The 17,017-nt window shown below is 49.3% G+C and overlaps 1 protein-coding gene across 1 annotated transcript in view; it reads right to left on the bottom strand.

The window, feature by feature from the left end:
- The window catches only part of Scn11a (sodium voltage-gated channel alpha subunit 11), a 36,469-nt gene extending 24,804 nt beyond the window's left edge, over positions 1-11,665 (bottom strand). The window contains 16 exon segments of the mRNA XM_048334670.1: positions 557-730; positions 1,130-1,327; positions 2,231-2,372; positions 3,232-3,298; positions 4,411-4,513; positions 4,515-4,594; positions 5,569-5,648; positions 6,133-6,170; positions 6,172-6,261; positions 6,919-7,012; positions 7,724-7,833; positions 7,835-7,843; positions 9,363-9,544; positions 9,547-9,579; positions 9,582-9,633; positions 11,636-11,665. Coding sequence (XP_048190627.1) covers positions 557-730; positions 1,130-1,327; positions 2,231-2,372; positions 3,232-3,298; positions 4,411-4,513; positions 4,515-4,594; positions 5,569-5,648; positions 6,133-6,170; positions 6,172-6,261; positions 6,919-7,012; positions 7,724-7,833; positions 7,835-7,843; positions 9,363-9,544; positions 9,547-9,579; positions 9,582-9,627 — 1,446 coding nt within the window. The 5' untranslated portion in view covers positions 9,628-9,633; positions 11,636-11,665.
- Between the last annotated feature and the right edge of the window lie 5,352 nt (positions 11,666-17,017).

Genomic DNA, 17,017 nt, shown 5'->3' on the forward strand with positions numbered 1-17,017 from the left:
CAGGGACAGTGCTCAGGCCCTGAGTCCAAGGCCCAGGACTGGCCAAAAAGAAAAAGAAGAAAAGCCATTGTGAACAGACATACATTCATTTATTTATGCCAGACCTGGGTCTTGAACTCAGGGAGCGTCTTTCACTCAAGGCTAGCGCTCTACCACTTGAGCCACAGCACCACTTCCCATTTTCTCATGGACTCATGAGAGTCTCATGGACTTTCCTGCCTGGGCTGGCTTTGAACTGTGATCCTCATAGCTCAGCCTCCTGAGTAGCTGGGATGACAGGCGTGAGCCACCCGTGCCCTGGTGGAACTGTGTATTTTTTAAGTCTGTTTCTGGTTCCTCGTGAATAGGGACCAGGGTGCACGGTTCAAGTAGACATTAGTAAATAAATGGGACATTGGAGAGACAAGCAATGGCATGCAGGTGTGTGCAGGTGGGTAAATGAGGAAATGAAGGAAAGAATCCTTGGTGATTGATCGTCAGGACAGCGACCTGCCCTCCCGGCTCCCACCCCACCCACCACACCGCAGACATCTTGAATGGCTTGCACAAGACTTACATTTCTGGGAGATTCCTCCTCAGAGTCGGATCCTGGAGCATTGTCTTTTCTAGCTTGCTTTAAAAAGAACGATTTCCTTTTCTTCTTGCCAAAGAACTTCCTTTTTGTGGGGGAAAAGGATGATGCTTGAAGGGAATTCAGTGATGTCCGGTCCATTCCCATAGCAACCAGAGCCTTAGGGGGCGGAAAACAATTAACAAAGGCAATGAAGGAAGTTGCGGGCTAGTGGCTCACGCCTGTGATTCCAGCTCTTCAGGAGGCTGAGATCTGGAGGATTGGGGTTCAAAGCCAGCCTGGGGCAGGAAAGTCCATGAGATGCTTATCTCCAATGAAACCACCAGGGAACCATAAGTGGTGCTGTGGCTCAAGTGGTAGAGCGCTAGCCTTGAGTAAAAGAAGCTCAGGGACAGCACCCAGGTCCTGAGTTCAAGCCCCGGGACTGACAAAAATAATGGTATATACCAAATAAAATAATTTTTAAAAGGAGAGGAAGAAGAAAAGGGAAGGGCATGGGAGAAGAGAAGGAAAGGAGGAGGGAAGGGAAGAGGTGGGAAGGGATGGGAGCAGGTTCACCTCCTTCTCCTCCCGGAGCAGCTGCTGAGCCTCCTGGAACATTTTCTCCTTGGCCTCGGTCTCGGCGGCCACGTTTCTGTTCTGTTCCTCGTAGGCCATGGTGACCACGGCCAGCGTCAAGTTCAGCAGGTAGAAGGAGCCCAACAGGATGACCATCATGAAGAAGAACACGTAGTACAGCCCCGAGGTGCGCAGCGTCTGCCGGGGGACAGGGGCCACATGTGTGGCTTGTTTGCATTCTCCTTTGCATCTCATTTGCATGCCATCTGGAAGATCATGGTTTAAAACCAGCCCAGGCAAGAAATGTCTGTGAGACTCTGATCTCCAATGAACCACCAGGAAACTGGAAGTGGCGCCACCGAGGGCTCCAAGTGGTAGAGCAAAACAGAGCTCAGGGACAGCACAACCCGGGCCCTGAGTTCAAGTCCCAGCACTGACACAATACATATGAGCTGATTAGATATTATAATTGATTAAAAATAAATTTAAAAAGGCAACAGATATGAGGCGTGGAAACCTTCAAGCTGTAGGAAATCTGGAGATGATCTTGACAGGGACAGGAAAGTTGTCTTGAATAATTCTATCAATATAGTGGCTTTCTTTTAGTCATCTGAAAGAATTCCTTTTCTTTCTTTTCTTTTGGTCTGAGACTGGGATTTGAACTCAGTACCTGATGCTTTTGCTCATTGGCTAGTGCTCTACCAACTGAGACAGGCTGCCAACCCCAGTGGAAAGAGATAACCAAAATGGGAGGGGTTTTTTTGTTCATTGTTTTAGTTGGCAGTGGGGCTTGAACTCAGGGCCTGGGCGCTGTCCCTGAGCTTCTTTTTGCTCAAGGTTAGCCCTCTACCAGTTTGAGCCACAGCTCCACTTCCAGTTTTCTGCTGGTTCATTGAAGATTTGAGTCTCACAGACTTTCCTGCCCTGGCTGGCTTTGAACCACGATCCTCCAGATCTCAGCCTCCTGAGTAGCTGGGATGACAGGCGTGAGCCACCAGTGCCTGGCACATGTTAGATTTTGTTTGTTTGTTTGTTACTAAATAATAGATCAGCAAGGAGATTGTGGAGGAGGGAGAAGGAAAGAGATTATTGGTAGCTGACCTGTCTGTAAAGTTTCTCCCACGAATCTTGGGTCATGAGCCGGAACATAGCGAGGAAAGACCACCCGAAGTTGTCAAAATTCGTGAAGCCATGGTCAGGATTTATTTGGGTTTTATTGCATTTCGAATTACTGGGACAAGATCTAGATTGGGGAAACAGAGAAGGAATCATTTCCCCCGTTTTCCCAACCCAACCCTTTCTCCATCCATAACTCTGTATTTTATTTTCTGGTGCCAGTCTTGGGGCTTGAACTCTGGGCCTGGGTGCTGTCCCTGAGCTCTTTTTGCTCAAGGCTAGTGCTCTAGCCCTTGAGCCACAGCGCCACTTCCGGTTTCTGGTTGTTCTTTGGAGATAAGAGTCTCATGGACTTTCCTGCCCAGACTGGCTTTGAACCACGATCCTCTAGAGCTCAGCCTCCTGAGTTAGCTGGGGAGACAGGCGTGAGCCACCAGTGCCTCACTGTGACAGTGTTCTTTAGAGAGAACTTGACCTGCCATCACAAATCCCTAGAAGATCCCGAAGGCAGGATCTATAGAGGCCCCACACACCTCTGCCTTCCAAGAACCCACACTGTCATCTTAAATAGCACTACTTGCTGATTATTCTCCAATGGATTGATTAATGCACTCATATTAGCCAGCTTCTAATGGAAATATAAAGTGTAATCCTAGCTACTCAGGAGGCTGAGATCTAGAGGATAGAGGTTCAAAACCAGCCCAGGAAGGAAAGTCTATGAGAATCTGATCTCCAATGAACCACCAGAAAACCGGAAGTGGCGCCATATATGGCTCAAGTGACAGAGCGCTAGCCTTGAGCAAAAGAGCTTGGAGATAGCGCCCAGGCCCTGGGTTCACAACTGACCCAAAAGCCACAAAAATACTGGCACTGTTTGAGAAGTGTCACCATTGCTTCCTCCATACATGAAGACACTGTTGCACATCATTCTAAAAGGCCTGGAAGTGTCCTGATCGGTAGCAAAATGGAGCATTTTAACCTCTTACCTGCTACCAAGCCAGTGGCCACACATTATGAAATCTTTGCTCTTGTTTTCTTTCACAAAGCAAGACTCTGAGAGAAGGGGAGAAAAATGGAATTTCAGATTTAAAAAACACTGAAAAGAAAAAGAGAACATATGACACATTCTCCACTTACTCCCATTCATCTACCCACCCATCCATCCATTTATCCATTCACCCATCCACTTACCCATCTATCCATCCATCCATTCACCCATCCACTCAACCACCTATCCATCTATCCATCCGTCTGTCCATACATTTATCCATCTATCCACCCATCCATCTATCAACCCAACCATCCACCCATCCACCCCTTCACCCACCCATCCATCCATCCATCTATCCACCAACCTACCCATCTATCTCCCCACCCATGCTTCCACTTACCCACCCACCCACCCATTCATCTATCCATCCATCCATTCATCCACCCATCCACCCACCCATCCAACCATACATCCATTCATCCAGCCACTTACCAACCCATCTACCTATCCATCCATTCTACCCACCCATCTATCCATCCACCCATCCATTTATCCATTCACCCACTCACCTATCCATCTATCCATCCATCTACCCATATATTTATCCATCCATCCACCCATCCATTTATCATCCCACCCATCCATTCATCCACCCATCCATACATATACTCACCCATTAACCCACCCACCTACCTCCAGCATCCATCTATCCATCCATCTACCCACCCACCTATTCACCCATCCACCTACCCACCTATCCATCCATCCATTTATCCAGCCAGCAAGCCACCTATACATCAGCTAGCCAGTCAGCCTGAGTAGGCAAATCTGAGACTTTTATCTCCAATTAAGCAGCAAAAAGCTGGAGGTGGAGGTGTGGCTCAAAATGGTAAGAGCCAGCCTTGAGGGGAAAAAAACAGCTATGGGATAGTGCCCACGCCCTGAATTCAAGTCCCAGTACTGGGAAAAAGAGGAGGAGGAGGAGGAGGAGGAGGAGGAGGAATAGCAGTAATAGTAATAATACTTTTTTTAAAGGAAATTCTATCATATGCTAAGACCAGGGTGAACCATTAATTAACAGTAGATCACTGAAAGCAGATAACTCACTATCTAAAATGTAGGTAATGAAAAGTAGGCCCTGCACACCCTGAAGAACCACAGATGGGCTGCTTACCATTCGTGTTCCAGTCAGTAGTATTGATACAGCTGTCTTTGACACACTTCTGGTTCAAATTCCCCATGAAGAGCTGCTGACCTACCAGGGCGAAGATGCTAAGCACAGAACAAGGTGAGCACCATCACATCGACCAGCTTCTTCACCGAGCGCAGCAAAGCCCCCACGATGACCTTCAGGCCTGAGGAGAAGGGCAAAAGGCTGCAATTGCACTCAGCAAATTAGGCAAGAAGGGCACAGATGGGCTCACACATGGTCCTCCTAGCCACTCAGGAGGCTGAGATCTAGAGGATCGTGGTTTGAAGCCAACCCTGGTAGACAAATCCAAGAGACTCTTGTCTCCAATCAACCAGCAAAAAAAAAAAAAAGAAAGCCAGAAGTGGAGGGGTGGATCAAGTGTAGCGCTCAAAGCCAAATAAGAGGAGGAGACTGAATTTAAACCCCAGGACTGGAGACTGAGATCTAAGGATCCTGGTTCAAGCACAGGAAAGTCTGTGAAACTCTTTTTTTTTTTTTTTTTTTTTTTTTTTTGGCCAGTCCTGGGCCTTGGACTCAGGGCCTGAGCACTGTCCCTGGCTTCTTCCCGCTCAAGGCTAGCACTCTGCCACTTGAGCCACAGCACCGCTTCTGGCCGTTTTCTGCATATGTGGTGCTGGGGAATCGAACCTAGGGCCTCGTGTATCCGAGGCAGGCACTCTTGCCACTAGGCTATATCCCCAGCCCTCTGTGAAACTCTATCCCCAATGAACCACCAGAAAACCAGAAGTGGTGCTGTGGCTCAAAGTGGTAGAGCGCTAGCCTTGAGCTGACGAGCTCAGGGACAGTGCCCAGGCCCTGAGTTCAAGACCCAGTACTGACACCCACATATACATACACAGAGCCAGGCACCAGTGCTCACACCTGTCATCCTAGCTACTCAGAGGCTGAGATCTAAGGAATGCGGTTCAAAGCCAGGCTGGACAGACAAATCTGAGAGACTCTTATCTCCATGAACCACACCAAAAAAAAGCCAGAGGTGGAGCTGTGGTTCAAGTGGTAGAGCACAGCTTGAATGAGAGTGTGAGGCCCTGAGTTCAAGCTCATTACCAACACACACACACACACACACACACACACACACTTTCTAAGAGCCACTGGTGAAAATAAAATCACTTACCTACACTACTGAAATGGCTTTCAAAGCTCTGAAAACACGAAAGGTCCGAACCGGGGTCAGAGGGGTCTGGAAGGCAACAATCCTGTCAAGTAAACACAAAAAAAAAATCTGTGGAAGGACTGCTTCTGGAAGGTTCTGTGTGATCTGTCTCCACCAAGGGCTGAGGAAAGCGGAGGCCCCCGTATCTCCTGTGCAGGCCCAGGACAGAGAATCCCTGAAAGGGACACTGCTGTTGGGCTGCATTGATGGGTGCAGAGAAATCCTTAAAATAAGCTGGGCATGGTGGCTCACGCCCGTCATCCCAACTACTGGGGAGGCTGAGATCTGGAGGATCGAGGTTCAAAGCCAGCATGGAGCAGGAAAGTCCATGAGACGCTCATCTCCACTGAACCCCCAGAAAACAGGAAGTGGCGCCATAGATGACTCAAAGTGGTAGAGTGCTAGCCTTGAGCAAAAAGAAGCTCAGGGGACAGCGCCCAGGCCCTGAGTTCAAGCCCCAGACTGACACACACATACACACACACACACACACACACACACACACACAATCTTAATTATTTTCTTACGCTGTTCCAATGACAATGGAATCCAACCAGTTCCACGGGGTCTCGGAGAAACGAGAATTCATCCAGGATAAAACCTCTGGCTAATATTTTTATTACAGCTTCGAAACTGTAAATTCCCATGAGATGTATCTATGAGAGAAACCATTCCGAAGAGGAAGAGACGGAATGAAAGATGGCGGGGAGGGAGGGAAATCAACGCCTTACCCAGCCTTGGTATTTTATTCTATTTCAATGAAGGATGGAACATCCGGGTCTTGGACCAAAACCACCCTTCTGGTGAGTTCTAGAACGTAGGATTTCTGAGAGACAGCTGAGGATCACATGACAAACCTACTCTCTAGCGCTTAGCACCCCATTTTCTTTCCTTTCTTGTTCCCTTTTGTGCCCAGAACGAGGTTGGAATTCAAGTCCTTGCACTCTTACTTGGCTTTTTCCATCCAAGCTGGGTGCTCTACCACTTGAACCACACCTCCACTTCCGGCTTTGGGCTCATCACTTAGAGCTGAGAGTCTCAGGATTGTTTCGTTCTTTCCCTATCCAGGCTGGCTTTACACTAACAACTGTTATCCTAGTGACTCAGGCTGAGATCTGGAAGATCACAGGTTCAAAGCCAGCCCAGGGCAGGAAAAGTCCGTGAGGCTCTTTTCTCTAATGAACCAGCAAAAAGCCGGAAGTGGAGCTGTGGCTCAAGTGGTAGAGCGCCCGGCCTTGAGAGGGAGGTAAAGGTTTTTCAGGGCAGCACCTGGGCCCTGAGCTCGAAATAAGGAAGGAGAAATAAATACGTACTCGGGCACTAGAGGTGTCTGGGGTTTTGTCCCTGGAGAGAGCCATGAACACACAGTTGATGATCACTGTACATATGATGAACATACTGAACAAAGTGACAGGGGCGGCCATTAAGGCAGACACACTGCAAAGAAGAGCCCGCCCATCCTCTGTGGCCACAGAACTGGAGCTGGATGTCACCAGGCCACCATTTCGACCTTGTGTCTGTTCTCAGACAGTGAAAGGTGGCTGAGAAATCAAACTAAACCCATACCCCCATCCCTCTCTCTAGACAATGAACTTTGATGCCTGGATGGGACTTGAACTCAGGACCCTGGGGCCTTTGGTTGGGTATCTATCCAGTTCGATGATGAAGGAAAAGGACTAGGTGGAGACTGGGCGGGGTGTGGGGGCTCACGCTGGTATCCCAGCTACTCAGGAGGCTGAGATCTGAGACTCAGGGTTCAAAGCCAGCCCAGGGCAGGAAAGCCCATGAGACTCTTATCTCCAGTGAATCCCCAGAAAGCCAGAAGTGGCACAGTGGCTCAAGTGGTAGAGCGCTAGCCTTAAGCAAAAGAAGCTCAGGGACAGCGCTCAGGTCCTGAGTTCAAGCCCAGGCCTGGCATAATCATCACCATCATCATAATAATACTTGATTGAGCATAATAATGCCTTAATGTATCCCCTTTTGAAACCAAAGACCCACCGCAGACAGCTCAGAGCGACCACACAGAATCCCAGCGGCTCAGGGTTTGTACAACCCCATCCCTAGCTGCTTCCAGACAACCACTACAGGAAAATACATCCGGACTCATCAGAAAGATATGAATGGACGGAGATTTTGATAGCGAGGCTTCTGATCGGGTGGAACGGGCCCAGGATAAACAAGGCCCGCTTGGCGCTGAACCGGTAGATGGTCCTCTTCTTGTTCAGTACCCATGAATGTCTGCAGGCAAGCAACACACACCACACACATTATGGCCATGATGGCCGGGCGCCCAGGGTTGATTAACGCCGGTCATGGCATCCTAGCTACTCAGGGAGGAGGCTGAGATCTAGAGGATCCTGGTTCCAAGCCAGCCCAGCCCAGGCAAGGGAAATCTACCAAGAGACTCTGATCTCCAATGAACCACCAGAAAACCGGAAGTGGCGCTGTGACTCAAGCGGTAGAGCACCAGCTTTGAATGAAAGAGTTAAGAGACAATACTCAGGCCCTGAGTTCAAACCGCAGGATCAACACACACACACACACACACACACACACACACACACACACTCGCTTTCTGATCAGATATGTAGTGACTCTTCAGGGCATACAGATTTTCTCTCTCCAACATGGTGGCCTGGAATTCATAGCCAAGTGCTCGCTGGAGCTGTGACTCAAGTTGGTAGAACCCCTATGTACTAAGTGCAAGGCTGTGTGTTCAAACCTCAATAGAGATGGGGTTGTTGGTCCTGGGGCTTGAACTCAAGGCTTTGGGAACTGTGTTTTTTTGGCTCAAGGTTGGCACTCAACCACTTGAGCCACAGCTCCACGTCCGGCTGTGTGTGTGTGTGTGTGTGTGTGTGTGTGTGTGTTTGATTGGAGATCAGAGTCTTTCTCATGGACTTTCCAGCCTGGATTCTTGGCCTCGAATCGCCACCCTCGGGACGTCAACCTTCCTCTTAGTAGCTAGGGTGACAGGCCCATCAGCTGCGGGCCAAATGAAAGCCTTCGTGTTGACCTGGGAAATGGGGCCCAGAAGAATCAAAATAGCAAGCAAGTGTGGATGCTCATAGTGTGTGTGTGTGTGTGTGGTGTGTGTGTGTGTGTGTGTGTGTGTGTGTCAGTCCTGAGGCTTAAACTCAAAGACTCTCCCTGAATTTTTTTTTTTTTTTTTTTTTTTTTTTGGCCAGTCCTGGGCCTTGGACTCAGGGGCCTGAGCACTGTCCCTGGCTTCTTCCCGCTCAAGGCTAGCACTTCGCCACTTGAGCCACAGCGCCGCTTTGCTGTTTTCTGTATATGTGGTGTCGGGGAATCGAACCTAGGGCCTCGGGTATCCGAGACAGGCACTCTTGCCACTAGGCTATATCCCAGCCCTCTCCCTGAATTTTGTTTTCATTTTTTGGTGTGTTCTTGTTTCTTTATTTTGTTTGGTTGTTCCAGTCCCGGGATTTGAACTCAGGGCCTTGGGTTCTGCCCCTGAGCATTTTATTTTTTTTTTAACTCAAGGATGGCGCTCTACCACTTGAACCACAGCTCTACTTCTGGATCGGGGGGGGGGCGGGGGGAGAGTTGGTGGTAGTCTATTGGGAGATAAGAGTCTCACAGCCTTTCCTTCTGCCTAGGCTGGCCTTGAACCCTGGTCCTCCAGACCCCGGCCTCCCTCCCGAGTAGCTGGGATGGCAGGTGCGAGCCCCCCCCCCCCCGGGGCCCGGCTGCTCCTTTGCCTGCCCCCCTCTCTCTCTCTCTCTCCTGTCCCCACCTTGTGGTTCCGGTAGAAGGGGTCCAGGTCCTCCAGGGGCTGGGCCACCAGCTCGCGGGGGATGTCACCGTAGAGCTTGGGCAGCCTCCGGGAGGCCTTGAGGTCGAGCTGCGGGCGGAGCGGCGTCTCGGGCCCCAGCTGCTCGCCTCGCTTCTCCTTCTCCTTCTGGACAGCGAGCCGCTCTCAATGGCCGCCAGGGAGTCGGCCGTGAAGGGCCGAAGTTCCTCTTGTCCGGGAAGATGATGGGGTAGCAGCGGTCCTCCATCTCCACCTGGGGGAGGAGAGCAGCTGCACACCCCCAGGGCCCTGTGCACATACCTTCAGCACACCCCCAGCATCGTGTGCACTCCCTCAGCACTGTGTGCACACCCACAGGGCCATGTGCATAGGCTGCGTGCACACCCAGCACCCTGTGCGCACACCTAGCAGTAGGTGCACATTTCCATGCCATGGACACACCCCCCATCACTGCGTGCACACACTCAGTGCCATGTGCACACCCTCAGTGTCCTGTGCCACCCTCAGAGCCATTTGCACGCCCTCAGTACTGTGTGCACACCCTCAGCAGTGTGTCCTCGCCCAGGCACTTGGAGAGACAGGAAGAATGTGGCGTGTTGTGGGTCTTTCTCTCTCCTCTCTCTCTCTCTCTTTCTCTCTCTCTCTCTTTCTCTCTCTCTCCTCTGTCTCTCTTTTTTCTCTCTCTGTCCCTTTTCTTTCTCTCTCTCCCCCCCACTTGTCTCTCTTTCTCTCTCTCTCTCTCTGTCCCTTTTCTTCCTCTCTTCTCTCTTTCCTATCTCCTCTCTCTCTCTCTTGCTCTCGCTCCCTCTCTCTGTCTCAATGCTGGCCTGGGACTTGAACTCAGGACCTGGGCACTACCCCCTTTGCTTTATCATTCTAGTGGGTGCTGACAATGAAGCTTGAACTCAGGGCCTGGGCGTCCTCCCTTCGCTTTTTCTGCTCAAGGCCTGCGCTCCGCCACTTGGACCACAACCTCCACTTGTGCCTTTTTGCTGGCTCCTCGGAGCTAAGAGTCTCTTGGACTTGTCTGGACCAAGCCTGGCCTCAAACCACCATCCTCACGCCTCAGCCTCCTGCAGTCTCCAATGACAGGCAAGAGGCAGCGGCGCCCGTTGAGACTGGAGCCCAAGCATCAAACACAATGAGCGGCCCAGCGCTGTGGCTCACGCCTGTCATCCCAGCTACTCAGAAGGCTGAGATCCGGAGGACGGCGGTTCAAAGCCAGACCTGGCAGGAAAATAGCCAAGAGACTCTTAGCCTCCAATGAACCAGCAATAATAATAATAATAATCAGAAAAACAAAAACCAGACGTGGAGGTGTGGATCAAGTGGTAGAGCAACAGCCTTGAGTGGGCAAAACAAACAAAGTAAAACCACAAGGCCCCTATATTAAGTTTCCAGTAGTGGCAACCCCCCCCAAGAAAATAAGGTAAACAAGTAAATTCAAGACATTCACTTGGCAATTACCACAGCAGACAGCCTAGCAGGCCAATATGGCTATTTAACCACTTTGGGTGGTGGCTTTCGCTTTGCCTTGTTATTCATGGATGTGACCAAAAAAAATGCCATCTCTTGCACCCTTCCTAGAACTGATTTTTTTAAAAAAACAAACACAATGAATAACTGAGGATCAGATTTTTTTTGAATTTTTTAACACCTCCAGATTACCCTTCGAACCCCCAGTTCCAAGATGAAGAATGATGATAGCTCTCTCTTTCTCCCACAGAGAAATCCCGGATATCAGTCTCTGGATTTCTCTACCGGAAAATACATAGATGATTACTTTAAAAAACAAAAACAAAAACAAAAAGGAAAATACATCGAAATTGGAATCTAGTCGACAGAGCTGCACTGTAGCAACGTCTTCAAGAGACTGGATCTGAACCTACAACCCAAGAGAGCGAATCCCACTTGCGACACCGAACAACAAAAACTCAGAAGATGTGAGCCATCTTCTCACGAAAGTGTCACACACACACTGTCCCTGTGCCCCCCCACACACACACACACACAAATATCTGCCACACACCATGCATCCATTTATCCGATTTCCTGACTTGGATTTGCACAACTCCAACTGCTTATCCAAAAAGAGTGATTCCCCCCCCCCCCCCAATCACAGGGAAATCATTCACTAAAGAAATGATCATCAGCCTTGCAAGTCCCCAGGCCTGAAAAGACCAGAAAACAAACAAACGAACAAACAAACAGAAATAAACCAGGAAGGCAATGGAAGCCCAACAGGCCTTTCTTACCTTGGGTGGTCACAGATCAAGAAATTCCACACGACCCCCCAACCCTGACCATCCACTGAGGTTCTCTCGTGGGTCCGATCTTCCCACCCTGGGATCTCAGATCCTGGCAGCCAGGCTGATGCTCTGTGGTTAGGGAGGGAGGGAGGGAGGAAAAGGCGCGAGCTGGAGCAACTGGCGGAGGAGCAAATGGAGCCAAGGCCGGGGTTTGGGAGAGAGCCAGAAGGGATGTTTTTAGAGGAGCCGGCTGGGAAAACCCTGCTACTGGAGAAGTCGTTCATAGGCTGCTGACTTCCTTACATTTTTATACCCGGGGAGCTGCACCCGCCCTTAATCACTGCTTAATCTAACGCTGACAGAAAGCATCATGAATAAAGAAACAGGTTGTTAGGGATTCTGCGACCCCCTCCTTCCTCTCCCTTCCTTCTCCTCCCCCCCCCGCCCCCTCACAGGCCTCATGCAAGCGGGGTGAAGAAAAGATAGAATATTCTATGCGGGCTGCCTCGGCTGAACACTTGAGGCGAGAAACTACAACGCAGGATTCCCAGTTCGCCTCTCCTGGGTGCCAATCCTGGGATTCGAACCCGGGGCCCCAAGCATTGTCCTTTGAGCTTCTTATTCAGCGCTCTACCTCCACTTCCAACTTTTATTTTGCCTGGGCAGAAAAGCCCACAAGACTCTGAATCTCTAAGGCACCACCAGAAAACCGGAAGATGAGTCTCCCAGAGCTTTCATCCTCTAGATCTCAGCCTCCTGAGTTCACTAGGATGATGGGCTTGAGCTCCAACCAGCGCCCAGCTCATACTTGCTTTTCCCTTAGGCAATTGACATGCATATCCCAGGCCTTGAAATGTTACCTGTTTGCTTTCATGGTAGCCAGGGGAAGGGAGAGGATGCCACAAAGATTCTCCCTCACCCCACCCCACCCCCACCCCAAGCCACCAAAACAGCGCTACCAAAACTCCACCGGGCCCATCCCATGAAATCGCTAGGTGAATGAAAACCAAAACACCAAACACGAAGGCTGAGAATTAGGGGCAACGCTTAACTCTGCCAGAGCAAGGGAGAAAAAGCTGAAATGATTTGACTCTACCGCTGCCCAGCTCTAAGCCCAGTGTTGGTGGCTCACGCCCGTCATCCCAGCGATCAAGAGCCAGAGAACTGGGCTGGGGATATAGCCTAGTGGCAAGAGTGCCTGCCTCGGATACACGAGGCCCTAGGTTCGATTCCCCAGCACCACATATACAGAAAAAACGGCCCGAAGCGGCGCTGTGGCTCACGTGGCAGAGTGCTAGCCTTGAGCGGGAAGAAGCCAGGGACAGTGCTCAGGCCCTGAGTCCAAGGCCCAGGACTGGCCAAAAAAAAAAAAAAAGAGGCAGAGAACTGGAGGATCACAGTTCAAAGCCAGCCCTGGGCAGGCAAGTCCGTGGGACTCTGATCTCCAATGAAACCCACCAGAAAACCAGACATGGCGCTGTGGCTCAAGTGGTAGAGCGCTAGCCTTGAGCAGGAAAGCTCAGGGAGAGCGTCCAGGCCCTGAGTTCAAGGCCACGACTGGCATTAAAAAAAAGAATTTATTTTTCAAAGAAGGAAAATAAGCTCTAAGATAGTGGAGGGATCAGTTAATTTCTCTGAGGCGTAGCTTCCTCCTTGTAAAATGGCACCATTCTTTCAAGGCTTCTCCGGCTTAAGGAGGGAATCGGGTAATAGCTATAAAAGCTGTTGGCAAAACACAGCGTCTAATTGCTAAGTGCCTGTTGATTTTTTTTTCTTTTATTGGCAGTTGGAGGGGGTTCATTGTGGGGTTTGGGGGGATTGGTTTTGTGTGTGTGTGTGTGTGTGTGTGTGTGTGTGTGTGTGTGTGTGTGTACACCGTCCTGGGGCTTGAACTTAAAGCCTGGGTGCTGACCCTGAGCTCTTTTGATCAAGGCTAGCCCTCTACCACTTAGAGCACAGCGCCACTTCGGTTTTCTGGTGGTGCCTTAGAGATCAGAGTCTCGTGGGCTTTCCTGCCCAGGCTGGCTTTGAACCTCAGTCCTCAGATCTCAGCCTCCTGAATAGCTAGGATGACAGGTGGGAGCCACCAGCCCCCAGCTGACAGTTTTGTTGTGGTTTGGCTTGTTTTTGTTTTGTTTTTTTTTTTCCAATTAGGATTTAGTAATTGTACAAAGGAAAAAAAAAAAGGATATTTCCATGACTTTCTTATGCCTTCCGCCCTCCCCGGGCCCCTTTTTTCCTTTTATTCCAGTCCTACGACTTGTACTGAGCTTTTTCTACTCAAGGTGAGGTGCTCTACCACTTAAGCCACACCTCCACTTCCGGCTTTTTGACTTCAAGCTAACTCTCAATGAAGAGACCAAAGGAAATGAGCCAATTACTTAGCATTAATGAGCGTTTCTTACACGGATGACCACACATGCATTTGAAGAGGTTAGAAGCCTCTAACTCTATTATCTTAAAAGGCTCTGGGTTGTGGGGCGGGGGAGGATTGGGGGGGGGGTGGGGTTCTTTATTCCTCTCCTATCAGCCTCGTTTCCGGTGATTATTATTTTTCAAAACGATGAGGTTGCACTCGTTTTCTTGTCACCTCCTAGGATCCGTTCTCATTCCCGGGATCAGAGAAATGCAAATCCAAGAAAAGCTGAGATCTTGGGAGGATCGTGGTTCAAATCCAGCCGGGGCAGAAAAGCCCATGAAACTCTCATCTCCAATGAACCACCATAAAAGCTAGAAGTGGCACTGTGTGGCTCAAGGGGTAGAGCTCTATAGAGCCTTGATCAGAAAAAAAGGCTCAGGGACAGTGCCTAGGCCCTGAGTTCAAGCCCCAGGACTGGCAAATTAAAAATAAAAAGCTAAGAGTCTCAAACACGTTCTCTCCACCACCCCCATGACCCCAAAGCTGGCTTCGAACCTCTGTCCTTCCGATCTCAGCCTTCGGGGTGGTGAGCATGAGCCATTGATTCCCTCCGTCATAGTGGAAGGCAGAAGGGAATGTTGCCAGCCTGGATCTCATAGGGGGCTCGGCCTCCATGGAAAAGCCCAGCCCAGCCAAGGGACTGGCTAGGAGTCAAATGGATATAATTAACTTAAAGAATCACAATCAACTTGTTGTCCTGCTTTATAATAGGTTACCCTGGCTCCATTTCTTCTTGGCTCGGGCCTCTCGTTGGGAAGAAAGGACTGGAAAGCCTTAAAGCGACAGCTAGACCAGTTTTAAAAGGAGGAGGGGGCGGGACAAAAGGTCTAGTGAAACCCCCAGCACCCGTGGCTCACGCCTGTCATCCCCACCTACGCAGGAGGCTGAGATCTAGAGGATTGCGGTTCGAAGCCAGCCCAGGCAGGGAAGTCTGTGAGACTCTTATCCTTGATAAATTACTCCAGGAAAAAAAAAAGCCAGAAATGGAGCTCTAGTTCAAAGTGGTAGAGTGCTGCTAGCCTTGAGCATGGAAGGAAGGTCCGAGGTAGCACCCAGGCCACGAGTTCAAGCCCCACCACCGACAAAAAGGGGGGGGGGGGGAAATCTAACCTTTTAGCATGGTTCAGATGGCTCACGCCTGTTATCCTCGTTCCTTCAGGAGGCTGAGATCTGGAGGATCACGGTTCAAATCCAGCCCCAGGGCAAGAACATCTAGGAGGATTCTTGTTTCCACCTAAGATCAAAAGGCAGAAAGTAGAGCTGTAGCTCCAGTGGTAGAGTTCCAGCCGTGAGCATATTTTTTTTTTAATTTTTTTTTTTTTTTTTTGCCAGTCCTGGGGCTTGGACTCAGGGCCTGAGCACTGTCCCTGGCTTCTTTTTGCTCAAGGCTAGCACTCTGCCACTTGAGCCACAGCGCCACTTCTGGCCATTTTCTGTATATGTGGTGCTGGGGAATCGAACCCAGGGCCTCATGTATATGAGGCAGGCACTCTTGCCACTAGGCCATATCCCCAGCCCCTGTGAGCATATTTTTTTTAATAACAATAATGAAATACATTTAAAATGGACCGTGCCCAGGCCCTACATTGAACCTGTCAACCCAAACTCAATAACGTATGATGGCAGCAAGCACCTGTAAGACGATTTCTTAGAAATGCACGAAAGAACAGAAGAAGCGAGAAGAGATCTCGCAGGCTATTTTGTTGTTTTTCTAGGACCCATTACTTTTCACTTGCTTTTCTCTGTGTGTTTCCTTGACTTGCTAGAAAATGGAGGCTTCTTCTTGCTCAAGGCTAGCACTCTACCACTCGAGCCACAGCGCCACTTTGGGCCTTTTCTGTGTAGGTGGTGCTGAGGAATCGAACCCTGGGCTTCAAGCATGCAAAGCGAGCATTTTGCCACTAAACCACATCCCCAGACTTATGGGTAGGGATGGGAGGGGAAAAATGGGAGAGGATGAGGGAGGAGGGAACACTGTCCCAAAAAGAAATGTGCTCCTGACCTGACTTATGGAACTGTCACCACTCTGTCCGTCGTCTTTATGGTATCAATTTAGAAACTTGAAAGAAAGTAAAAGCCTCTGGGGATGAACTCGGTGATGCAGAACGCACTGGTTGGAGGAGGAGGCAGTGTCCCAGAAGGAACCAGCCAGCCGCCATTCCTCCTGACTCTGGAGAACACACACACACACACACACACACACACACACACGCCATCATAGGCTATCTCCAGTCTGACACCCTTTAAAAGAATAGCTCCCGACCAGGCGCCATGGCTCACCCCTGTCATCCCAGCTACTCAGGAGGCTGAGATCTGGAGGATCAGGTTCAAAGCCAGCCCGGTGGGAAAGTCTATGAGACTCTGATCTCCAATGAAACCACCAGAAACCGGAAGTGGCTCCAAGTGGTAGAGCGTTAGCCTTGAACACAAGAGCTCAGGGACGGTGCCCAGGCTCAGAGTTCAAGCCCCAGGACTGGCACGCACACACACACGCACACACGCACACTCACACACACACACAATTCCTCTTTTCCTAGAGCCCATCAGAGATCTGACTTGCACCAATTTCTTCTAGCCCTTTAAAGAGCAAATAACGAACCAGCTGCAGATAGCTCACATCTGTCTTCCTAACTACTCAGGAAGACGAGATAGGAAGATTTTTGTATTTGTATCTACAAGTCATAATTATATTTTATATAAATTATATCGATATGTATTAGATATAATACATTATATAATATATATTATCTTTAGATATAATGATATACATTATATTTGTGTTTATATATAACATAATGTATATAAACAATATGTATTATTTATATATTATATTTGTATGGTTATATTTACATGTAGTCTTACATACATAATTATGTTATTATATATCATGTAATATATCATATATGTAATATATGATGCATAATAACTATTATAAATTATTATATGTTATATATCATATAATATATGTC

Source organism: Perognathus longimembris, chromosome 26, assembly GCF_023159225.1.
Source record: "Perognathus longimembris pacificus isolate PPM17 chromosome 26, ASM2315922v1, whole genome shotgun sequence".
Classification (NCBI taxonomy): Eukaryota; Metazoa; Chordata; class Mammalia; order Rodentia; family Heteromyidae; genus Perognathus; species Perognathus longimembris.